Genomic DNA, 26963 nt, shown 5'->3' on the forward strand with positions numbered 1-26963 from the left:
AAATTCTCAGACACCCCAGAGAAGACTTCTCCAAATCCATCTTTCCCATCCAACTGACTAGGAACCCACGAAGGGGGCGCAGATTGACTCCAGAGTGCCTGGGGAAGGGATTTAGGAAAGGTGCCAAAATTTTCTCTTAATGGTTCCCCAAAGTTGAACTTTCCTAGCCTGCCCAGCAGATGCAACCCTTCAGCTAACTGTCCCCTGCAGTCCTAAGGAAGCACAGCATCTTTAAACCTCTGCCACCTTTACCTATATCAGGAGGGTTGAAACAAGGGCTTGCCTGCACCTTAGCTGGGGAGGGGTTGAAACAGTGGCTGGCCACCTATTGGTTGAAGTAATAGTTGCTCTCAGAGGCCTGATCATGTATGGGCTATGTCCACCCCTCTTGTAGGGGAAGAGTATTTTTCTGTCCCTTTCTGTCCCTGGCAGCTAGCCAGGAACTGGATCCATGGCTTTCCTGCTCCAAGAGTGAGAGACGGGTGCCAGTAGCCACCACAGAGAGGACAATTTACAGTTCTTTGCCATAATTTTTCTACCTCTTCCCTGGTTGCTATATATATGTAGTGTTGTTCTGACCTCTGGAGTTTCAAAATAATTGTTTTAGATAGTTCCTGCCTGTTTAATAGTTGTTTTTGTGGAAAGACTAAGTTCAGGAGCTCCGTCTTTCCTAGAAGTCTTCATAGCAATTTAAGTTTAAAATAAAGCAATAATATATCCCTTGTCACTTGATACTCTTTGCTTTTTATCTGGGTCTTTGGATGGGCTTTTAGGTTTCATGAACCTTTATGTTTTTTATGTAGAAATTTATTTTTCAGACCATTTCTTTGTTCATAGCTTTTTAAAAATCTTTTGTTGAGAAATCTTCACACATCCAGTCTATACATGGTGTACAATCGGTGGCTCACAATATCATCACATAGGTACAGATTCATGACCATGATCATTTTTTAGAACATTTTCATCACGCCAAAAAAAAGAAAAGAGAAAAAACGCATGCATACTGTATACTACCCTTTCCTCTCATCGACCACTATTATTTCCATCTACTCAATTTATTTTACTCTTTGTCCCCCTATTATTAATTTATGTTCATAGCTTTTTATAGTTTTTAAAAATACTAACATCAGTTAAGAACAAGTCCTTTCAGTTAAGAACTGTACCTTCAAATTTTGTAATCACTAGCCACATGTGACAGTTTCAATTTAAATTAATTAATATTAAATGAGATATCATGTTCCTCACTAGCCATATTTTAATCCATTTTTAACTGTATTTTAAGTGCTTAGTTAAATCTGGCCAGTGTTACACAGTATTGGAGAGCACAAATAAAGAATGTTTCTGTCATCACAATGTTCTAGTGAACAGTGCTGCTTCACAATGTCTTTGTACTTTGGATTGTTGGTTATATTTTATTGTCAAGCACAACCAATACTAAAGTATATGTGTTAGAAGTAAAACTAAAGAATCCTTTACTTTTAGAAAATAAGTTCTGCATGTATTGAATTTTATTATTGAATTTTATTTCATACTTATTTTTCTTTTTAATTATTTTTTAGCAGAAACAGTCCTGCTCCAGCTGTAACAGCAGCATCTGTGACCAACACACAAGCTACTGACATATCTGCACCACAAGTAAATTCCAGTGAAAGCTCAGGGGGTAAGAAAATTGATTTGACAAGTTTGCTAATAGCTAATATTATATTTCATTTTCTTTTGAAAAATGGCTTTACTGATAAGTAGTTTGGGTTCAGTTTTTTTAAATACCATCTTATTTGCATTTAAAGTAATCTGTGAAATCAGAGAAGAATAAAATAACACATATTTGTAACTCATTGTTAACATGACTATTTTTATGAATTCATATGCTTACTACTTAGGTACATCAAGTGAAAGCATTCCTCAAACTGCCACACAGCCAGCCATTTCTCCACCACCAAAGCCTACGGTCTCCAGAGTTGTTTCTTCAACACGTCTGGTAAACCAGCCACCTAGACCTTCAGGAAATGCAGCAACAAAAATACCTAATCCAATAGTAGGAGTCAAGAGGAAGTCCTCACCTCATAAAGAAGAGAGTCCTAAGAAAACCAAAACAGAAGAGGTATATATGTAATACATTACCAATGGGAATGTCAGCATGCCTATTTTCAAATCCAATGGGAAGAAAATATTTTATTAGACAGAATTGAGGTTGAGCAAGACTAAAAGCATTCAGAAGATTTTCAGGTGTTTCATGCCAAGTTTCTCTTTGTTCTTTTTGTACTTAGTTTTCCAACTCTTCTCAGTAACTACAGCTTTTATAAAGTTGTGCCTCTCATTTAAACTTGGAAGGCATGTGTAATCTGTAACCCAATTTAGCCTGGAATAACATGTAACCTTGATTTATTCTTTCATGATTACTAATTCTTTTACAGCTCTTTTGGACAAATCTTTGCTTTTGTGATCTCAATGGAGTTTTGAAGTTTCTGCATTGTACTTGATATTATAGTGTCACTGATATTACAGAAACACTGTAGTTTCTCAGGGAGTTCTTACTGGATGACTGAACAAAGTTGAAAGTGAGCTTAGTTTGGGGGCTTGAATGATCATATTCTCCAATTCTTGAGGGCATTTTCTAGCAGTACTTTCTCTCTTTATAGTAGCTTGTTTACCTTGCCAACATCTCAGTTGTAGGTAAACTAGTAAAAGTAGACATTGATTTTGGTGTGAGTCTTAAAATAGTCTTGTTACCTAGTCTTGTGCCCCCTGGAGTCACTCTCATGTTATTTTTGTATTTATGAGACATTTATCAGTGCCTCAGCAATGACCATCCAAGAACACCACCATGTGAACTCTGGTTGTAAATTTTTTTTTTTTTTTTTTTTTTTTTTTTGCATGAGCAGGCAATGGGAATCGAACCTGGGTTTCCAGCATGGCAGGCAAGAATTCTGCCTGCTGAGCCACTGTGGCCTGCCCTGGTTGCATATTTGTTGATTAAGAATTTCATCATTATCTCAGCTTTATAACTGTAAGCTAGCTACTTATTAAATTCCCCTTTTACAAAAAAGAAAAAGGAACTTCATCATTACACAAAAATTTGCTTTAGGATAGAAAAAAATTTTGACTTTTCAGAGTCCATTTTAAGTGTTCTGATTTGTAATGGTGAAAACTTATTTGCCTCTTTATTTCTCTAGAAATTCTGAAGCCTCTTGTTTTACATATTTTGGGAAAAGCCACTCTTAACTGAAAATGAATAATTTGATGAATCCATCACTTTTACAGTGCTCAATGAGAAATAAAAATGGATATTGTATCTCATTTCCTACAGGATTTGATCTGAAAACCCATCCCTGTGTATGTGTTTATATGTAAAATCTCTGGGCAGTGATTCTCTACTTCGTTTGTATGTCATTATTACTTTATTCTCTTTTTCTCATGTTCATTCTTTCCTCCCTCCATCCGTCCCTTATTGTCCCCCTCCCTCCCTTCCTTCCTTCCTTCTTTTCATCTTTCTATTTGTCTTTCCTTCTTTCCATTCATTTATAGATTTGGGGGTCCTCCAACAGATTCAGTGAATCAAACCTCTTATTTAAAGTGCTGGTGCTACAAATTTGTATTGTGCAGCCACCTAAGAATGTGTTAGGTTCATTGTATTCTGCTTCTAGGTCTATTTAGGTTTGTTTTAAGTTGTCAGAGTATTTTAGAATTGACGTTTTCTTTTACCATGGTAAAGAATATTTAAGTTTAACTCTAGACTATCATCCTTTGGTTTCCTTAATGTTACAGTGTATTCCTGAGAGCTCTGACTAAATAAATGTGTATCAGCATGAGGCTTGTAATTTTGTTTATACTTACCTTGGTAGAATAACACTAATGTTTCTACTTTGTTTGAGAGAACAGAAATACAGAATTTTATCATTTAGTATGGAAAATACAGTAATAAAGAGAATCATTTAATAAACCCATGTATCCATCACACAGCTTCAGTAATTGTACACTCTTTTAATTTTTTTAGAAAAGTAGCAGGTTCACAGAAAAATAATGCAGAAAGTACAGACTCCCCATATACCCACCCTCACACACACCATTTTTCCTTTTATCAACACGTTGCTTTTACATTGGGGTTTACTCTTTGTGTTGGTCTGTCTTTTTGGTTTTTCTTCTTTTTTTAAATTTTCTTCTAGTAACATACATACAACCTAAAGTTTCCCATTTAACCATCTTCAAATATACTCTTCACAGATATTAATAACATTCACCAATGTTCTGCTGCTCTCACCACTATCCTTCACCACCACCTTGAATAGAAATTTGGTACCAATTAAGCATTAACTCCTTATTCCCTGCCCCCACCCAGCCCCTGCTAAAGTTTGTTCCTGTTTCTAACGTTATGAATTTGCTTCTTCTAATGATTTCCTATCAGTGAGGTCATACAATATTTTCCTTTTGTGTCAGGTTTATTTCACTCAACAGGATGTCTTCAAGGTTCATCCATGTTGTTGCATCGCTGGATATTCTATTTTATGTATATACAGCATTTTGTTTATCCATTCATCTGTTTGTGGACATTTGTTTTGCCTCCATCTTTTGACAGTTGTGCCGCTACTGTGCAAATATCTGTGCAAGTCCCAGATTTCAATTTTTGGGGGGTATAATGTAGAAGTGGGATTGCCAAGTCATAAGGTGATTGATTCTTTCTTTAATTTTCTGAAGAACCATCAAAAAGTTTTTTACAGTGGCTACACCATTTTATGTTTCTACCAACAATGATCAAGTATTTTTTCCACAGGCTCTCCAGCACTATTTTTTTAATAGTTGCCATTCTGGTGGGTGTGAGATAGTATCTCTTGGTTTTGATTTGCATTTCCCTAATGACTAATGGTTTTGAGCTTCTTTTTGGGTGCTTTTTGTCTAGTTGTATCTTCTTTGCAGGAATGTCTGTTCAAGTCTTTTGCCCATTTTTTAAAAACTTATTTTTTAACTTTTTATTTTGAAGTAATTTCGAACTTAGAAGACATTTGCAGAAATAATATAAACCTCGTATAGAGAATAAACCCCCACTACCCCCAGATACCCAGACCCACCAGTTCTAATATTTTGTCACCTTGGCGGTGTCATTCTAACTATCATCTGTCTGTTGCACACCTCATATTCCTTAAATGCATAATCCATCCGCGTAACAAGGGTATTCGCTAATGTAATCATCTAACTAAGTACAGTTATCCAATTCAAGAAATTTAACATTGACAGAAAGATTGCATTCTGTTTTTTTCTTGTATCCCAATAATATTCTCTTGAGCCTTTTCTGCTCCTTTATTAGATTCCATCAAGTCATGCATTGCTTTAAATTATCATTATCTCTTTAAATTATTTTTTATTTATTTTTTTAATTGTGGAAACATACACACAACATAAATTTTCCCTCCCAACCCCTCCCAAACACCATTTTGTGGAATTTATCACATTCACAGTGTTGTAATACCCTTGCCACCATTATTTGCTGTAACTTTACCTCCACCCTAAACAGAAACCCTATACTTATTTTGTATTAACTCTTCATTGCCCCTACCTCCTACACCTGGTAGCCTATGGTCTACTTTTTTTATCACAAATTATGTATACATTATGATTCCAAAACTGTTGATATCCTTAAATTTAAGCATTTCCCCATAAGATCCTGTTGAAAGTAAAAGTGGAGTTAGAAATAAAAAATATAGCAATTCTGGTATTTATAGGTACCCATGTTATCTTTACAAGAGATCTTTATATCTTCATGTGGCTTCAGGCAATTCGCTAGTGTCCTTTACTTGCCTGCAGAACTTCCCTTTAATAATTTCTTTTGTTTATCTGGGAATGTCTTGATCCCCTCCCTTATAGTTTTGCTGGATGCAGAATTTTGGGTTGTTAATATTTTGCTTGCAGGACTTCAAATATGTCATCTCACTGCTGCCTTAGCTCTGGTTTCTAATGAAAAATGACCACTTGGTTTTATCCTTTGTGTATTACCTGTTACTTCTCTCTTGTGGCTTTCAGAATTCTTTATTTTTGGCATTCAACAGTTTGATTATAATATATCATGGTATCTTTTTGCGTTTATGCTGTTTGGAGTTCATTAATCATCTTCAGTGTGTATATTCATGTCTTTTGTTACATTTGGAAAGTTTTCAGCTTTATCATTTCTCTGAATATTCTCTCTGCCCGTTTCTCTTCTTTTCTTCTTTTGGGAATCCCACAATGCATATATTGGTGTGCTTGATGGTGTTCCACAGGTTCCTCAGGCTCTGTTCATTTTATTCATTCTCTCTTATCTTCAGGTGCACTGATTCTGTCTTCTGCCAATTCTAATCTTCTATAAAGAATTTAGGGATTTTAAAATTTATTTTACTGTAGTCTGCTTTATTTGGTTCCTTTTCATTATTTCCATCTCTCTGTATTATTCTCTTTATGTTCATTTATTATCTTCCTTTATTAAATGTTCCCATGTTTTCTTAGAGCTCTTGCAGTGTATTAAGGAACATTTTAAAAGTCTTTAGTATGTCATAGTTCTAGTTTTCCTCATTGATGGTTTAATGTTTTCTTCTCATTTGCCTGGGCCGTTTGTTCCTATTTCTTTAACCTTTAGTGAAACCCAGACATTTTGATATTTGAACTCTGAGGCATCTTTTCTTTTACTTTTGTCTAGCTAATATTATGACAGAGCTTTCCTTAAATGCCAAGAACAACAAAATAAAAGGATAAAGAGTACATCTTTCCCAGTCTTTGCTCCCTCAGGGCTTATCCATAGAATGAGTTTAGAAGAATGGCTCCAGGCCAAAGCCTAGGTGACTCCTTGATTCTTCTTGTGCTCACCTCTTGTCTTAGGCATGTCAGTGTACTCCTAGAAATTCCCCTGTTTCTGAGAATGGGAGTATTCCCTTTTCCCTAAGAAACAGTTTCCTCAAGGTTCCTGGTTCATAAGGTCTTCTACAGCCAGCAGTCCCTTTTCCCAGGCAATATGACTTGACTGGTCTCCCACAGTGTTCTAGAGGAGAGCTTAATGAGCCGCCTTCTATCCAACGTAAGTTCTTGGACAGTGTGAGTCACTCAGGCCACCATGAGACAGATTGGGCCAGATAGCCATACTTCCAGGAAGGATGCAAGGATTACTTTGTTGTCTGTAAAACCAGGACCAGGATCCACACTGAACACAGGCTGGCTCATTGCCTAGTCGTTTATGGGATGGGGGAGGGACCAGCCAGGAAACCACAAGGTCCTACCTATTTTAAGTGGCATTTTTCTTGATTCAGTCCTCACCCTTTCCTTCAATCCTTTAACTATTTGCTGGAGCTTTTAGAAAGATGGTTTTGCCAGTTCTTTCTTGTTGTTTAAACTGTTTGAGGTTTCATCTCACTCTGCCATCTTGATTGGGACAGACTCCAGTTTTTTAATTGGATCATTTGTCCTTTTGTTGCTAAGTTGTAGCATTTCTGTATTCTGGAGAGTAAACCCTCATAAGATAATGTGGTTTTCAAACATTTTCTCCCATTCTTAGATTGTCTTTTATTTTCACCAACAGTCTTTTGATGCTTAAAATTTTTTGATTTTAATGAAATATTCATCTGTTTTTTTCTTATTTGCCCATACCTTTAGTGTGAAGTCTCCAAAACCTTTGCCTAACACAGGGTCCTGAACCTGTTTCCCTGTGTTTTCTTCTGGAAGTTTTATACTTTTGGCTCTTATATTTAGTTCCTTCATCAAATTTCAGTTAATTTTTCTATGTGATATGAAGTAGAAGTCTCATTTCATTCTTTTTCACATGAATAGCCAGATTTTTTTCAGCACCATTTGTTGAAGAGACTATTCTTTTGCCATTGAGTGGACTTTGCATGGTGTCAAAAATCAGTTCACCATAGATATGAGGGGTTTATTTCTGAATTCCCAGTGTGATTCCATTGGTCCTTCTGGTACTTTGCTGTTTTGACCACTGTAGGTTTGTAATAAGTTTTTGAATTGGAAAGTTGTTTTTTTTTATTAATTAACGGAATAAAAGAAATTAACCCAACATTTAGAAATCATACCATTCTACATATGCAATCAGTAATTCTTAACATCATCACATAGATGCATGATCATCGTTTCTTAGTACATTTGCATCGGTTTAGAAGAACTAGCAACACAACAGAAAAAGATATAGAATGTTAATATAGAGAAAAAAATTAAAAGTAATAATAGTAAGAACAAAACAAAACAAAAACCTATAGCTCGGATGCAGCTTCATTCAGTGTTTTAACATGATTACTTTACAATTAGGTATTATTGTGCTGTCCATTTTTGAGTTTTTGTATCTAGTCCTGTTGCACAGTCTGTATCCCATCAGCTCCAATTACCCATTATCTTACCCTGTTTCTAACTCCTGCTGAACTCTGTTACCAATGACATATTCCAAGTTTATTCTCGAATGTCGATTCACATCATTGGGACCATACAGTATTTGTCTTTTAGTTTTTGGCTAGACTCACTCAGCATAATGTTCTCTAGGTCCATCCATGTTATTACATGCTTCATAATTTCATCCTGTCTTAAAGCTGCATAATATACCATCGTATGTATATACCACAGTTTGTTTAGCCACTCGTCTGTTGATGGACATTTTGGCTGTTTCCATCTCTTTGCAATTGTAAATAACGCTGCTATAAACATTGGTGTGCAAATGTCCGTTTGAGTTTTTGCCCTTAATTCCTTTGAGTAGATTCCCAGCAATGGTATTACTGGGTCGTATGGCAATTCTATATTCAGCTTTTTGAGGAACCGCCAAACTGCCTTCCACAGTGGTTGCACCATTTGACATTCCCACCAACAGTGGATAAGTGTGCCTCTTTCTCCGCATCCTCTCCAGCACTTGTCATTTTCTGTTTTGTTGATAATGGCCATTCTGGTGGGTGTGAGATGATATCTCATTGTGGTTTTGATTTGCATTTCTCTAATGGCCAGGGACATTGAGCATCTCTTCATGTGCCTTTTGGCCATTTGTATTTCCTCCTCTGAGAGGTGTCTATTCAAGTCTTTTTCCCATTTTGTAATTGGGTTGGCTGTCTTTTTGTTGTTGAGTTGAACAATCTCTTTATAAATTCTGGATACTAGACCTTTATCTGATATGTCATTTCCAAATATTATCTCCCATTGTGTAGGCTGTCTTTCTACTTTCTTGATGAAGTTCTTTGATGCACAAAAGTGTTTAATTTTGAGGAGCTCCCGTTTATTTATTTCCTTCTTCAGTGCTCTTGCTTTAGGTTTAAGGTCCATAAAACCGCCTCCAATTGTAAGTTTCATAAGATATCTCCCTACATTTTCCTCTAACTGTTTTATGGTCTTAGACCTAATGTTTAGATCTTTGATCCATTTTGAGTTAACTTTTGTGTAGGGTGTGAGATATGGGTCTTCTTTCATTCTTTTGCATATGGATATCCAGTTCTCTAGGCACCATTTATTGAAGAGACTGTTCTGTCCCAGGTGAGTTGGCTTGACTGCCTTATCAAAGATCAAATGCCCATAGATGAGAGGGTCTATATCTGAGCACTCTATTCGATTCCATTGGTCAATATATCTATCTTTATGCCAATACCATGCTGTTTTGACCACTGTGGCTTCATAATATGCCTTAAAGTCAGGCAGTGCAAGACCTCCAGCTTCGTTTTTTTTCCTCAAGATGTTTTTAGCAATTCAGGGCACCCTGCCCTTCCAGATAAATTTGCTTATTGTTTTTTCTATTTCTGAAAAATAAGTTGTTGGGATTTTGATTGGTATTGCATTGAATCTGTAAATCAGTTTAGGTAGGATTGACATCTTAACTATATTTAGTCTTCCAATCCATGAACACGGTATGCCCTTCCATCTATTTAGGTCTTCTGTGATTTCTTTTAGCAGTTTTTTGTAGTTTTCTTTATATAGGTTTTTTGTCTCTTTAGTTAAATTTATTCCTAGGTATTTTATTCTTTTAGTTGCAATTGTAAATGGGATTCATTTCTTGATTTCCCCCTCCGCTTGTTCATTGCTAGTGTATAGAAATGCTACAGATTTTTGAATGTTGATCTTGTAACCTGCTACTTTGCTGTACTCATTTATTAGCTCTAGTAGTTTTGTTGTGGATTTTTCCGGGTTTTCGACGTATAGTATCATATCGTCTGCAAACAGTGATAGTTTTACTTCTTCCTTTCCAATTTTGATGCCTTGTATTTCTTTTTCCTGTCTAATTGCTCTGACTAGAACCTCCAACACACTGTTGAATAATAGTGGTGATAGTGGACATCCTTGTCTTGTTCCTGATCTTAGGGGGAAAGTTTTCAATTTTTCCCCATTGAGGATGATATTAGCTGTGGGTTTTTCATATATTCCCTCTATCATTTTAAGGAAGTTCCCTTGTATTCCTATCTTTTGAAGTGTTTTCAACAGGAAAGGATGTTGAATCTTGTCAAATGCCTTCTCTGCATCAATTGAGATGATCATGTGATTTTTCTGCTTTGATTTGTTGATATGGTGTATTACATTAATTGATTTTCTTATGTTGAACCATCCTTGCATACCTGGGATGAATCCTACTTGGTCATGATGTATAATTCTTTTAATGTGTTGTTGGATACGATTTGCTAGAATTTTATTGAGGATTTTTGCATCTATATTCATTAGAGAGATTGGTCTGTAGTTTTCTTTTTTTGTAATATCTTTGCCTGTTTTTGGTATGAGGTTGATGTTGGCTTCATAGAATGAATTAGGTAGTTTTCCCTCCGCTTCGATTTTTTTTAAGAGTTTGAGGAGAGTTGGTACTAATTCTTTCTGGAATGTTTGATAGAATTCACATGTGAAGCCGTCTGGTCCTGGACTTTTCTTTTTAGGAAGCTTTTGAATGACTAATTCAATTTCTTTACTTGTGGTTGGTTTGTTGAGGTCATCTATGTCTTCTTGAGTCAAAGTTGGTTGTTCATGTCTTTCCAGGAACCCGTCCATTTCCTCTAAATTGTTGTATTTATTAGCGTAAAGTTGTTCATAGTATCCTGTTATTACCTGCTTTATTTCTGTGAGGTCAGTAGTTATGTCTCCTCTTCCATTTCTGATCTTATTTATTTGCATCCTCTCTCTTCTTCTTTTTGTCAATCTTGCTAAGGGCCCATCAATCTTATTGATTTTCTCATAGAACCAACTTCTGGCCTTATTGATTTTCTCTATTGTTTTCATGTTTTCAATTTCATTTATTTCTGCTCTAATCTTTGTTATTTCTTTCCTTTTGCTTGCTTTGGGATTAGTTTGCTGTTCTTTCTCCAGTTCTTCCAAGTGGACAGTTAATTCCTGCATTTTTGCCTTTTCCTCTTTTCTGATATAGGCATTTAGGGCAATAAATTTCCCTCTTAGCACTGCCTTTGCTGCGTCCCATAAGTTTTGATATGTTGTGTTTTCATTTTCATTCTCCTCGAGGTATTTGCTAATTTCACTAGCAATTTCTTCTTTGTCCCACTCATTGTTTAGGAGTGTGTTGTTGAGCCTCCACGTATTTGTGAATTTTCTGGCACTCCGCCTATTATTGATTTCCAACTTCATTCCTTTATGATCCGAGAAAGTGTTGTGTATGATTTCAATCTTTTTAAATTTGTTAAGACTTGCTTTGTGACCCAGCATATGATCTATCTTTGAGAACGATCCATGAGCACTTGAGAAAAAGGTGTATCCTGCTGTTGTGGGATATAATGTCCTATAAATGTCTGTTAAGTCTAGCTCATTTATAGTAATATTCAGATTCTCTATTTCTTTATTGATCCTCTGTCTAGATGTTCTGTCCATTGATGAGAGTGGTGAATTGAAGTCTCCAACTATTATGGTATATGAGTCTATTTCCCTTTTCAGTGTTTGCAGTGTATTCCTCATGTATTTTGGGCATTCTGGTTCGGTGTGTAAATATTTATGATTGTTATGTCTTCTTGTTTAATTGTTCCTTTTATTAGTATATAGTGTCCTTCTTTGTCTCTTTTAACTGCTTTACATTTGAAGTCTAATTGGTTGGATATTAGTATAGCCACCCCTGCTCTTTTCTGGTTGTTATTTGCATGAAATATCTTTTCCCAACCTTTCACTTTCAACCTATGTTTATCTTTGGGTCTAAGATGTGTTTCCTGTAGACAGCATATAGAAGGATCCTGTTTTTTAATCCATTCTGCCAGTCTGTGTCTTTTGATTGGGGAATTCAGTCCATTAACATTTAGAGTTATTACTGTTTGGATAATATTTTCCTCCACCATTTTGCCTTTTGTATTATATATATCATATCTGACTTTCCTTCTTTTACACTCTTCTCCATACCTCTCTCTTCTGTCTTTTCGTATCTGACTCTAGTGCTCCCTTTAGTATTTCTTGCAGAGCTGGTCTCTTGGTCACAAATTCTCTCAGTGACTTTTTGTCTGAGAATGTTTTAATTTCTCCCTCATTTTTGAAGGACAATTTTGCTGGATATAGGAGTCTTGGTTGGCAGTTTTTCTCTTTTAGTAATTTAAATATATCATCCCACTGTCTTCTAGCTTCCATGGTTTCTGCTGAGAAATCTACACATAGTCTTATTGGGTTTCCCTAGTATGTGATGGATTGTTTTTCTCTTTCTGCTTTCAAGATCCTCTCTTTTTTTTTGACTTCTGACATTCTAACTAGTAAGTGTCTTGGAGAACGTCTATTTGGGTCTAATCTCTTTGGGGTGCGCTGCACTTCTTGGATCTGTAATTTTAGGTCTTTCATAAGAGTTGGGAAATTTTCCGTGACAATTTCTTCCATTAGTTTTTCTCCTCCTTTTCCCTTCTCTTCTCCTTCTGGGACACCCACAACACGTATATTTGTGCGGTTCATATTGTCCTTGAGTTCCCTGATACCCTGTTCAAATTTTTCCATTCTTTTCCCGATAGTTTCTGTTTCTTTTTGAAATTCAGATGTTCCATCCTCCAAATCACTAATTCTATCTTCTGTCTCTTTAAATCTGTCATTGTAGGTATCCATTGTTTTTTCCATCTTTTCTACTTTATCCTTCACTTCCATAAGTTCTGTGATTTGTTTTTTCAGTTTTTCTATTTCTTCTTTATGTTCAGCCCATGTCCTCTTCATGTCCTCCCTCAATTTATCGATTTCATTTTTGAAGAGGTTTTCCATTTCTGTTCGTATATTCAACATTAGTTGTCTCAACTCTTGTATCTGATTTGAACTATTGATTTTTTCCTTTGACTGGGCCATGTTCTCAATCTTCTGAGTGTGGACCATTATCTTCTGCTGCTGGCGTCTGGGCATTTAGTCAGATTTCCCTGGGTGTCGGACCCAACAAGGTTGTAAGATATTTCTGTGAAATCTCTGGGTTCTGTTTTTCTTATCCTGCCCAGTAGGTGGCGCTCATGGCACACGTTTGTCTCAAGTGTTTGGAAGAGATCCCCCCGGTCACCGATCTCCGTGGCCTGGGAATTTGCGATCTAATTCTCTCCGTTGGTTCGGGGGGCCACGCGTGGTGGGGGCATCAGCCGCCGCAGCTTGAGGGGACCCTGTGGCTGGTCGCCGGCCGCAGCGGGCCCGGGGAATTCGCCACCGGACCAGGATTTGCCCGCGGGGGAGGGGCGTCAGTCACCGGCCGCCACGGCCTGGGGAATTCCCCACCGGACCAGGAAGCCGCCCGTGGGGGAGGCCACCGTGGCTTGGATAACCCTCTGATCCGAGACTCGTAGCCGGACCAGGAAGCCACCCGCAAAAGAGGGGCGCTGGCCGCCTTGGCTTGGGAAACTTGCCTCTCCGAGACTCTCAGCCTGCCCGGGAAGGAGGGAGGGAGGAGCTCCGGCCGCCACAGCTGCCGCTACTCGGGAAATCGTGTGCCGCTCGGGAATCTCACTGCAGCCGAGTCTCGCAGTCAGACTAGCCAGTCCAGACTGGGGTACGCTGTGTGTCCATTCCCTGCCGTGGCCCCGGGAGCTGTTCTGCACTGTTTCAATTCACCTAGTAGTTGCTTTGGAGGAGGAACTAAGACGCACGTACCTTACTAACCCTCCATCTTGGCCCCGCAGAATTGGAAAGTTTTAATTGCTTGAGCATGGTTCTTTTTTTTCAAGATGGTTTTGTTTCTTTAGGACCCCTCCCTCTTCCATATAAACTTGATGGGCTTTTCTTTTTAATATTTATATTGAGATAATCTTCATGCACTATACAGTCTGTCCAAAGTACACAATCAATGACTCACAATATAATCACACAATGAATGTGTATTCATTGTCATGAACATTTTTAGAACATTTGGATCACTCCGGAAAAAGAAATAAAAAGACAAAAGAAAAAACCCATACAACCCATGCCCCTTACCCCTCCTTCTCATTGACCACTAGTATTGTAATCTACCCAATTATTTATACACCTTATCCCCCCTTGTTATTTACTTATTTTATTTATTTATTTATTTTTTAACATGGGTAGGAACCGGGAATCGAACCCGGGTCCTCGGACATGGCAGGCAGGCACTCTTACCTGCTGAGCCACTGTGGCCCTCCCTCTCCTCATTTTTTTTTTTTTACTCATCTGTCCATATCCTAGATAAAGGGAGCATCATACACACCGTTTGCACAATCACAGTCACATTGTTTATAGCTATGTAATCTTCAAGAATCAAGTCTACTAGAATAGAGTTCAGCAGCTTCAGGTACTTCATCTAGCCGCTCCAATACACAATAAACTAAAAAGGGATATCTGTATAATGCATAAGAATAACCTCCAGGACAACCTCCCAACTCTGAAATCTTTAAGTCACTGAAGCTGTATTTTCTCTTTCCCCCTTTTGGTCAAGAAAAGTTTCTTAATCCCATGATTCCAAATCCCAGCTCATCTCTGGGAATCAGGTCCCACTGTGCCAGAGAGATTGACACCCTGGGGAATCATGTCCCATGTAGGAGAACAGGGCAGCAAGTTCACCTGCAGGTTGGCTTAGAGAGAGAACGCATCTGAGCAACAAAAGTGGTCCTCCAGAAGTGACCCTTAAGCACACCTATAGGTAGGCTAAGCTTCTCTCCTACATACATAAGCTTCACAAGACTAAGCCTCAAGATCAAGGGCTTGGACTGTTGATTTGGGTGTCTCTAATATTTGACACAGTATCCGGGTTTCCCTGGTGGTAAAGTTTAATAATTCCATATTGTTTGTCCTATCCCACAAGGGACTTTGCCAATACTTTTTTGATTAGCTGCTTAATATTCTCTGGGATGTATCCGGGCATTCCGTTAAACTATACAGGATTGAAAGGTTCTCATTATTTGGGCTCCCTGTGCTTGGATTGTTTAAATGATCTATCAAGACAGGTTGAATTAGATTATGTGCTACTGAAAATTTAGGTTCTGGACAAAATGAACTTTTCTTCCTTTGGTCTTAAAGAATAGGTGAAGTTCTAAAATATGGGCCATGTCTTCCTTACCCTTGCCCTGTATTCTGAATTAACTTAATCCTGACCTTCATTCTTATCTCTAAATACCAGGTTGTACTATATAAAACAGGCCCTCAGAATCCAGAAATAACAATTACCACTCCAAACTAAATATGACTGCTATAAGAGCTTACAGTCTATGCCCCAGTTTTCTTATAATAAATATTTTCTAAATGAGCTCATACAATATTTGCTCTTTTCTTTGTCTTACTTTGCCTCACCAAATGTCCCACATGTTTTTTCACATCGTTGCATGCCTCACAACTTCATTCCTTCTTGTAGCAGCACAATGTTCGATCATATGTATGTACTCTCATTCGTTCGACAACCTACTTCTCAGTCAGTGTATCTTTCAGCCACCTCCATCTGCTGGGCCTCATGTATAATGTCCAAAGTCAACAGTCCATTAATTTTAGATAATTTCATTGTTCCCAAGAAAAATACAATAAACACACCCCCACCAAATAGAAAATCCAAACCTCCCCCTTTTATCTCTCCCCCCTTGTGTACCCCTGTGATTACTGTCGTACTGTTGATGTTTTCTTGTTAAACATAGCTCATAGCATGCAATAACATTTTTCCTCCATAACCCCCAAATTACACACTCTTTGTACAAGATTCATACCTTTGCATAGTTCATGCAAGAACTTATTTATATTTTGTGGTGTTAATCAATGGGATACAAAAATCTATATAACCCCTTTCAATCATGTTCACCTTCAATATGGTAGTATTATTTATAGACACGCTAGTGAACTACCTTCACTTCTATTTGCTTGCAATTAAGTTCAGCCTCATTACCTAACATATCAAACTTCTGTGTATCTCTAGGTCCCCTATATTCTGTATTGTAAACCTCTGATTTTACCTTTACCATGGTCATAAAAGTGGGATCTTACATATCTATCCTTTTATGTCTGACTTATTTCACTCAGCATTGTCCTCAAGGCTCATCCATCTTGTCATGTGGTTCAAGACATCATTTCGTCTTACTGCTTGCTGCATAGTATTCCATCGTGTGTATAAACCACATTTTGTTAATCCACTTGTCTGTTGATGGGCACTTGGATTGTTACCATCTTTTTGCAATTTTGAATAGTGCTGCTGTGAACATCGATGTGCAAATATCTATTTGTGTGACAGCTTTCAGCTCTTCTGGGTATATACTAAATCATGGTATTGCCAGATCATAGGGCAACTTGATATTTGGTTTCCTAAGGAACCACCAAACTATCTTCCATAGTAGCTGTATTCTTTATCCCACCACCAGTGCATAAGTGTCCCAGTTTCTCCACATCTTCTCCAACGTTTATAGTTTTCTATTTAATAGCAATTCTTATAGGTGTGAGGAGGTATTTCATGGTAGTCTTGATTTGCCTTTCCCTCGTAGCTAATGAGAATGAGCATCTCTTCATGTGCTTTTTAGCCGTCGATATTTGCTCTTCAGAAAAGTGTCTGTTCATATGTTTAGTCCACTTTTTGTTGTTGTTCTTGGTTGAGTTGTATGATTTCTTTCTTTTTTTTTGTATGGGCAGGCACCGGGAATTGAACCTGGGGCTCCAGCATGGCAGGTGAGGACTCTGCCTGCTGAGCCACTGTGGCCAGCCCTGTATGATTTCTTTTTATGTACAGGTTATCAAACCTTTATCGAATGTGTGATTTCCAAATATTTTCTCCCATTGAGTTGGCTGCCTCTGCACCTTTTTGACAAAATCCTCTGAGGTGCAAAAGCATTGATTTTGAGGAGTTCCCATTTATCTATTTTTTCTTTTGTTGTTTGTGCTTTGGGTGTAAAGTTTAGGAAGCTACCTCCTGTTGCTAGGTCTTGAAGATGTTTCCCTACATTTTGGTTTCTGGAGTTTTTTTACCTTGTTCCTTTGCATGGTCTTTCATTTCCAGTCTCTCTGTCTTGTTCAGATTACATTTTAATATTTTAAAATTTTAAAATGTTGCCTCTGGTATTTTATTCTGTTCCTTAAGTTTGTATCCAACTAATGATTTGCTAGAAATTCATTTGAGTACGAGGAGTTAAGTATTAAAACATTCAAACCAACACAAAAAACAACTTTCATAGTCTTTGTGGTTTGGCTTTGCCTTGTCTAGTGTTCTTCAGAATTCTGCACTTCCATCAAGAAGGTCAGTGCAAGGTATATGTGAGGTGCAGGATCCTCTTTATCTGTTCTTATCCTGGGCTTGTGCTTGCCAGTGACCTTAGGAATCCCCCGTTTTCAACAGCCCCCTCAACTTCCTATGTGAAAGACTGTCTTCCTGCCCTATTTCTCTATTGTATGGTTTTAAAAGGATAATTCTTTTCCTCAGACTTTTTTTTACTTCTGTCTTATACTGCCTTGGCTGTTCAAAAGCTGTTTCTCTCTATGGGGCAGTTTTGAGGAGGACAAGCTGGAGAAGAATTTCCAGGTTCAAACCTTCAGTCTGCCACCTGACAGCAGGCTGCACTGACAAGCAGTTACCCTAGTGTGCACAAAGGGATACTCTGTGCCCTCTAGGATGTGTCCAGGGACCTGCAGCGGGCATATTGGCTGGTTCTACTGCTTGCCAGGGAGAGGTTGGGGGGAGGGTCATCAATGGTGCCATGAGGTTTTAACTGGTTTTAAATTTGTCTTATATTGATTTGACATCCATTCATTTTTTGCTAGTTCATTGATTCTGTGGGGCAGCAGCACCACGGAGGGTCTTCTTATGTTGCCAGATTATTCAGCCACAATTCCCCAAGACTATAGTGAACTCTTCTTCAATCCCTATAGCTTTCTGCCTTTTCTGTTTCCCCCCTCCCCTTAGATTATTTAGAAGAATCCTAACATAATGTTTCATTAGTGTATTTAAAGTCATATAGCTAAAAGATAAGGATTTTAAGAAAAGAAAGCTTAAGCAAAATTAGCCCAGTATAGCTTATGTGTGCAAATATCCCTTTCTTGTTCATTTTTCCTTTTAAACAGTGTGTTAGAATTTGGAGCTAAATAAGAACCATACATTGCAGTTGTTTGATTTTTCTTAAGTCTCCTTCCTCCTTTAACCTTTCCCCCCTTGGAACCCTTCCCCCACCCCAGTCTGGATTTTGCTTATGGCATCTCCAAAACATAGAATTTTAAAATCTAAAAGAGGTCTTATGAGGTCTTAGGTTATCACATAAACTGATTGCATTTCAATAAAGTTGAACTTGAAGTTCAGTGTTTTTTTGCAGTTACAAAGTAAAAGTTACAGCCAGAATTAAAGCCCAGGCCTAAATCTCATGGTGCCAACCTTTAAGATATGAGCTATTGTGTAAATAGCATATTGAAACCCTCCTAAGAGGGGTCTTCTAAGATATTCTCTGTTAACTAGGTCTTGATATTAGAAAATTTAGCAAATGAGAGGGAGACAATGATCCCAATCAATGAATAATCCATTAATATGTATTTAGATAGGAGTACTTGGGATTTTTTATGTGTGTGTGTGGTTTATTGAGATGTATTCGCATGCCATACAGTCCCATCCAAAGTTTATAATCAGTGGCACACAGTGTCATCACATAGTTTTGCATTCGTCACCACAGTCAATTTTACAACAATTTCATTACTCAAAAAACTAACCCAAAAAACCCCAAAGCATCCCATAGATAACCCTTATTCCTCCTATTATTGACCTCTAACATTAGTGTGGTACATTTATTACTATTGATGAAAGGATATTAAAATATTACTGTTGCTGCAGTCCATAGTTTGCAGTAGAATTCAATCTAGTTAAAATTTCTCTGATTTTTATTCCACTTAATGTTCATTGTATGGTAAAGGTTTTCAAAGGTATATAAATGCTAATCCGAAATAAAAGGATTTGCTGTGGCTCCTGAATATATACATATATTTGTCATACCTATCATTATATATATATACTCACACACCATATACACACGTATGGAAACTTTTAAACATGTGCAAACATAGAATTGTATAACTGTCATGTTTGTATCATCCAGTTGCAACATTTAACAACTCATGACTAGTCTTCTTTCCAAGCAAATCACATTGTTTCAACTACCAGTAATATCAATGTATATCAAAAATATAAGAACTGTTAAAAACATTACTACAGTATATTTATCACAACCAATATTATCATTAATTCCATATTATCATACATCTACTCAATATTCAGATTTTCCTCGTGTGTAAGATAAAAATAAGGCCCTTATTAGAATTAGTTGGTATTACTAAATCTCTTCAAATCTATGTTTCTAATCTATTCCCCATGGTTTAACTATCTTTTTTTAAACCACATTTAAGATTTTATTACTGCTTAGTAAATAAAGAAGAGAAAATACTGCACAAAATTGTTTTTCTTAAGTAGGTGCAAGTCACTCCAGGAATGGTAAAAGTTCAACTACTTTTGGCTTCTTCTTTTTCTCCTTGCCAAAAATGAGTGATTTGTTTTGCATAGAATTAGAATCATCCAAAAAATTAAGACCAGGAAGAGGACATTACTCACATTTATGTTCTTCAGGATGTTTTTATAGGTCTTAATCAGAATGAGGTTTCTGTCGTTAACTACATTTGGAAAAGTTAAAGTGATAGTAAGTCGTAAAGAATTAGGGTTATTGTATGTAGAGTTCCTAAACATTTGACCAGGAAGATTTTTTAAACTTACAAAGATTTTGAGTTTAGTGGTATTGGAGATGTTCTTTAGGTGCTGATGATCTAGTTTTGCCCCCCATGTCCTTTTTCATTTTAGTAGATGTTGAAACCTAATAAATTTTTTAATGTGAAAAAAATTTTAAGGGAACCACCAATGTATTTTAAGACCAGACTTAACCTTACAAAATAATTATTTCATAGTTTTAAAAGTTTTATTAATTAAAACGTTGATTGGCAAATAATCTAAATTTTTCCTTTTAGAGAATAAAGCTTTTTTTTTTAAAAACAGGATGAAACAAGTGAAGATGCTAACTGTCTTGCTTTGAGTGGACATGATAAAACAGAAATGAAGGTATATTAATTAAGCCTTTGGAATACATACAGAAGATGTGATAGAAATGTTTCTAGAATATTGTACTGTATTTTGCTCTATAACTTTTAGATGTTTTTGGTATTGTTTTTAGCAAAGTGCTTGTTCCTTTTTAATGTTTAGTTCTCAGATTGAATTCCTCAAATGTTTGGGGTCCTACTACATTCTGTATAATCTGGTGGACACTGTAATGATGAATGGCATATGTTCCATACCTTTTTTTTTTTTTTTTTTTTTTTTTTTTTTTAAAGAGAGAGGGAGAAAGGGAAGGAAAGACAGAGAGAAGGAAGGAAGGATAGAAGGAAGGAAAGGAAACATCTTCTTGTTTTATTGTATTTTGTTTGTTTGTTTGTTTTTTACATGGGCTGGGGCCGGGAATCGAACCGAGGTCCTCCGGCATGGCAGGCAAGCACTTTGCCCGCTGAGCCACCGCGGCCCGCCCTGTTCCATACCTTTAAAAGAGCTTACAGTTAAGTAGAGAAAAGATGACATAGATGTAACTGTTCACATTATCAAAGATAGTAAAAGTAATTGAGGTTTGGGAGGCGACGGACAAAGTGGATAAGATGGTATCTGACTACAGTAATAGAAATGCTTCATGGGAGAGAGGTGGCATTTAAGGTGGTCTTTGAAGGAGATACAGGATTTGGGACAATTCAAGATGAGACGTGCATATCACTTTTGGAGAAATTGTATGGTTTGTTTGGGGAATCGGGGTTTAGCTAGAAGTTAGGGTGCACAGGGCTCGAATGAGGCAGAAGATGTGAAAGAGATTGAGTTTGGCCAAACTGTAAAAGACTTTTAATTTTTAGAAATTAAAATACAGTAGAGGCTTTAATTTTTTCTTCCTTTTTTTATTGTAGAAAAATTGAAAATCATCTCTCTTCTCCCAGATTCCCATGATAGATACATCTTAAATATTATATTGGTGTCTACCTTTCTAGATTTTGTGTGCCCTACGTGTGCATACGTTCTGGTGCCTTTTACTTTGTAATCTTTAATCACTTTGTAAGCTAAGGAAAAAAGTTCGTTTCATTATTATCTACAAAATTATTACTGACCACATAGAATGCCATCTTAAGGTTGTTACCATATTTAATTCAGCCAATTCCCTATTGTTAGCATTTATTTCCATTTAAAAAGTAGTAATAAAATTGTGTTATTGACTGTAGCTAAGTTGCTGTTACCCATTTATGTTTTTTCCTTGGGATAAATTAATGAAAGATAAATTACCCAGGCAAATAGTATGCTTGGTTTTAGAACTTTTTATTCATATTGCCAAGTTGTCCTCCAGAAAGTCTGCATCTCATCCATTCCTACTCCTTACATCCTCACTGTAGGGGACATTATCATTGACCCTTTTTACTCTCCTAGGGAAAAATTTGGTATTTCATTGTTTATTTTCTTATTGTATGGGTTGTACAATATAAGTTGAAGGTTTTGAATATTTTCATTTGTGTATGTATTATTTTCCTTTGCACACTCCTTTTAAAAAGTTTAGAGTAGTGTACAATGTGGTTAGTATATATAAACATGGTTCACCCTGTATTTTTTCTCTCTCTTTTTTTGTATTTTCTGATCACATTTAATTATAGAATCAGCCTATTAATTATTTACAAAAGAAAGAGAGACCTAAGTAGGGAGAAATGTTTGGAGACACTTTGTACTTTTAATTAAAGGCATGGGGCAATTTCTGTAATTTTGAATTATTTCATTTAATAAGATCAAGTGGGGCTTTTTTGCCTAGCACTCTTCCTTGGTTTCATATTTTCATAATTATTGTTTGGGCAGCATTTCATAATGTGCCTGTGTATGTCTTAGGTATTGTTTACTTAAAATGTCCAAGTTGGAATCAGTTGGAAAGTCATGAGATAGAATATTAAGGCAAAATAAAAATTTTTGAATGTCTGAAATAGTGAAATATATAACAAGGCTTAATAGATAACTTTGTAATGTAGTTGCATTTTTCTCTTGATCCCTCCTGTCTTCCAGTTTGTCGTCTTTATTAGCCACCAAACCCAGTTATGTTGTTTATTCTTTTTTTAAGTCTCTATTTTCCCCCCTCCCCTGTCCTCTTTGTCTCACAGGAGCAACTTGATACAGAGGCAAGTACAGCTCAATCGGAAACTATTCAGACAGCAGCTTCTCTGTTGGCCTCTCAGGTACTAAGAATAAAAAAGCAAGGAGAGTTTTATCAGCGTTTTTAAGATTATTGTGGTATAATGAATTAAGATGAGCACATGTAGAAGATTATTAAAATTATCTCTGTGAAACTAATTATTGACTTGCTAACCTGTAGATATATTTATTGTAGTTTAAAGACAAGGCACCTTTGTGTCTGTTAAGATGCCAACTTACCCTTTATTATTTGATACTGTAAAGCATTTATATCCTCATTAGTCATATACTCATTGTTCAGAGGTCTTTATGTGCCCAAGAGCAAAATTTAAACAAGGAACTTAACCATTCTGCATGTTTTGTTTTAAGATTTACTAACATGATCTTTTTATTTTTGAAATGTGTTTCTGCTTCAAATTTCACTGCTCGTTTTCAGTTATTTAGTGTAACTTATAGTTCTTTGAAATTAAATTTTTATTGGTCCTGGTACTTCTAGTCCTTTGCATTGCAGCAGCCACTTGGAATCATTTGTCATTGGTCTATGAACCTTCATTGTACTTGGGAAATAAGGTTTTCCTTCTTGAATCCTTTCAAATCGAATAAACTCCAAAATCCAGGTCAAATTCTGACATAAAGTAAATATTTTCTTTAAGTAGACATTTGCACACAGATTAACCGCTTCAAAATAGGCTGAGGTAACAACCACTGCATAGTGATGTTGCTGTACTGATGCTCTGAGGACTTGTCATTGCTTGGTGGTTCATAGAGCTATTTTAATGTGATAATTTAATAATGTCATTTGCTGACTCTTAAGCTTCATGGGCTGCTAAAGATACTGATTATTATGTTTAGTTTCTAGAATGTATTTTATTTCGATAACCTCCTACTAATAAAATAGCATTAGAATATATTGGACTTGATACATGGAAAAACTTATTTATTAGACTTAAACTGTCCTGTGATTGTAATTGCATGTCTTTTGGTTGCTGAACAGCTCTGTAGGGAAACTAATTGTTTTACTGAGTTCATCCCTACAGTGATTAGTACCTTTACCTTTTAGATAATTTCATGAGTGAGTAGGAATTTCTTTTTAATGAAAGAATTCCTAGAGTCACTGAGGAAAAATAAAATCACTCAGTTATGAGACACATTAATAAGTTGACTTACAATATATGTTTATTTATATATTTAGTGATATTAAGAAAATAATTATTTTTGGAGACATAATAATATTGTAGCTATGTCTAACAAAGAGTCCTACTGTATTTGCAGATAAAAAGATAGTATTGCTGGGCTTTGCTTTAGAATAATTTTAGTATTGAAGATGGTAGGATTGTCGATTGGCTTTGACTTGACGTTTGATGAAGATGGGTAATGAATACATGGGGATTCATTACACAGTGCTGTCTATTTTTGTGTATGTTTGAAATTTTCCATAATTAAATATTTAAAAAATTCATTTCTATATTTTTAATCTAAGAGAAAGTAATAGAGTCATTTAATCTGACTTTAATATAATAAGTTTTCTTCCAGGATATAGAATAATTAAATTGTATAGATTTAATTTTATAACTTACAATTTCAGGAAATAAATTTGCTGGCAACTCCTATTGCTGTGTATAAGGTGAACTTTAAGTATTCTCCCACAGGGGGGTGCTCCAATACCAGCTAATAATAAAGCTGTTAGTTATCAAGTAAACATAGTTTAATGTTGGCTTAATAATTACGTGAAAGGTGATTTTTAGAGGAGTATATTTTAAGAGCCATATTTGGAATCACCTAAGAGTTTTATGTGTTTTGCCAAAATATTCCTACTTAATTACTTGATAATTTCTATAAATATAGAATAAATAATTTGATGGTAATAAGTATGTTTAGTACCTTGCCAGCGTGACAGCATTTTAGCATATTTTTCTGATGGTAAGATCCCATCCAATTTTTAGGAAGTAAGCAGAAGAAAGTAAATTTCATTGTTAAATTATAGTGCTTTGAACAATGTTGTGTTCTTTGCTTTTGTTCTCAGAAAACATCCAGTACAGACCTTTCTGATATCCCTGCTCTCCCTGCAAATCCTATTCCTGTTATCAAGAATTCAATAAAACTGAGATTGAATCGGTAAAAACAACCTCAGGGGTCCATAAACAGTATCTGCCAACTCAACCTGTTGTCTTCAAATGCTAAAAAAGAAGAATGGAGGGTACAAGACTAGACATGACTGAAAATGGATTTAGGTTTTTTTGGTGACCTCCCTTACTGGGCTAATCAGCACTTGATCGGAAGTCCAGGTTAGTATGTGAAGCCAGGAGTACTATTATTAATGTGTTAGCAACAGTTGCATTAACTATTTCAAAAGATTACTGCCTTTAAGAAAAAGAAAAAAAAAAACCTCAAGCTATATTTGTATCCATAATTAACATCTGGATTGGGTTTATGTTTGATGCATTGTTTGGAAATTTTGCAATACAAACTGGCATAAGAATTCCTTATTCTGATGATGCACTTTTATGTATTTTTTATTAGAAAGTAAAACATTTTAGATTTCCAGCTTGATGGATTTTCTTTTTTTTTTTCCTGAGGAATTTTCTTTACCATTAGTCTTCTAATTGGATACCATCGTGCAGTGGTATACTGTTAGACTTCAGAGAAGGGATAAGAGTACATCTAGTTCAGTCCCTGTGAAGTAGTTGTAATCCTTAAAAATAAAATTTCAATCCTGGGATATATATTTGACATTGAAAAAAATAATTAGGAAATACTTGGTTTTGGTGGGGTCATGATTAAGAAATGATATATTGGTTTAATTTATAGAATTATTTTTTAGTGCATACAAATCAGCGATCAAACATCAAATATTTTCTTTGCGGTTGTCAGAGCTCTGTGTTCTTTTGCCTTTAATCTGTTTTCTTTAAACAAATACTTTTTGCTCCCTCTTTTTTTTTTTTTTTTTTTTTGTGGTTGTATGCACAAAGTAGAAGGACTTATTTCATTTAAAAAGAAAAAATGCCAGTATTTTCTTAAGCCATGATGTGAAACCAGTGACCCTGTGGCCACATGACACAGAACACTAAATTTTGGTTCCATGGCTTAAACTTTAGGGTGACTAATAGAAATGCCTGTGAAACAGATACCTGTCTTGGTTGGCCATTTGATCTCTCTGAACACGAGGAATTTTGTACACTCCACAGAACTCCTGTCTATAGTAAAGTTGATTTTCATTTTAAATGTGGGCAAAAAGGCATTTTTTCCAAGAGTTTTAAACTAACTTTTAGTTTTAAATGGTTTAGCAAAATTTGTCAGTAAATTTTACATATAGAAACATTTTAAAAATCATTTCTAGCAAGCACTTGACATCTAGTCAGCTTTTTTTTTTTTAATTCTGTCAAAAGATTAGGAATTCCTTTGTTAAAGAAAGAAAACTTCCTCATAATTAAGCAGCAGAACATCCATCTCTAAGAAGTAGGGAGGATGCCAGGTGTTGATAAACTTAGTCTTTCTTAATCTGGACAAAGCAAACCTTACAGATTTTTCTGATGAGCATGTTTTGTGAATCCTCCGTTGTACTCCATTTTATCACATGTGCATTTTTCATGTTAAACGCAGTTACTTAAACTCTTCCCCATCCTTCTAAATTAATTTCCAAAGTTGGAGTGTAGTCTTTTCCCCCTTAGGCTATGCATTAATTGAAGCTTTTCACCATTACTTTATGATGTGTAGTATACAATATTTCTACTTCCCACATCTTTGCTCTGCACAGTCACCTTGCCCTCCCTATGAGCACCTGAGAAAAAGATGGTCATATTAACAGGTGAACTGTACAAGGTGTCTGTGTGTTTTGTGTAGCTTCAGAGTTAGATTGAAATTGCCAGGCACAGATTTAGTCTTGTCATTTTGTTTACACATTGGGGAAAAAATTCAGTTTATTAAACGTTTCATGTAACTGCACCCAAGTTTTGCCAAGCTGGAAACTTGGACCTTTTCTGTGTAGTGATTTTATAATTCTAGTTTTCATAACCTGGAGATCAGACTGTTGCTTTCGCATGATGTATGTAGTGTCTCATGACTGGAGTTTGCTTTGTTTTATAGTATCTGTACTCCTTGTATTTTTCAAGAGCTATTTTGTAAACAGATGATGTATTTCTCCATTGAAAACATAATAAAAAAAAAAACACAATCCCACAGTTGACTGATTTCTTTTGACTGACTTTTAATCTCTTTAGGTTTTTTCCCCCCACTGATTTAATTACTTCTATTTTTAAGTTTATTGTATGGCTCCAAGCAAAGAATTGTAAAAGAATTTACTTTGGTTACATTTAGAAAAGATTTGTTTCTGTTTAAATTATTCTATTAGCAGCAGCCTAATATTAATTTAAACCACATAATAATCAGGTATTTGTTTTTCATTTAATTGATCTTTAGGGAA

At 36.0% G+C, this 26963-nt stretch overlaps 1 protein-coding gene across 1 annotated transcript in view; it reads left to right on the forward strand.

Annotated features, from left to right (window-relative positions):
* PAPOLA (poly(A) polymerase alpha) overlaps nucleotides 1-26719 on the forward strand; it is a 76683-nt gene extending 49964 nt beyond the window's left edge. Inside the window, exons 18-22 of the mRNA XM_077123484.1 lie at nucleotides 1560-1660; nucleotides 1881-2101; nucleotides 20345-20407; nucleotides 22513-22587; nucleotides 24567-26719. Coding sequence (XP_076979599.1) covers nucleotides 1560-1660; nucleotides 1881-2101; nucleotides 20345-20407; nucleotides 22513-22587; nucleotides 24567-24662 — 556 coding nt within the window. The 3' untranslated portion in view covers nucleotides 24663-26719. The remainder of the gene's footprint in view (nucleotides 1-1559; nucleotides 1661-1880; nucleotides 2102-20344; nucleotides 20408-22512; nucleotides 22588-24566) is intronic.
* Nucleotides 26720-26963: the final 244 nt, after the last annotated feature.

This window comes from Tamandua tetradactyla, chromosome 12, assembly GCF_023851605.1.
Source record: "Tamandua tetradactyla isolate mTamTet1 chromosome 12, mTamTet1.pri, whole genome shotgun sequence".
Taxonomy (NCBI): Eukaryota; Metazoa; Chordata; class Mammalia; order Pilosa; family Myrmecophagidae; genus Tamandua; species Tamandua tetradactyla.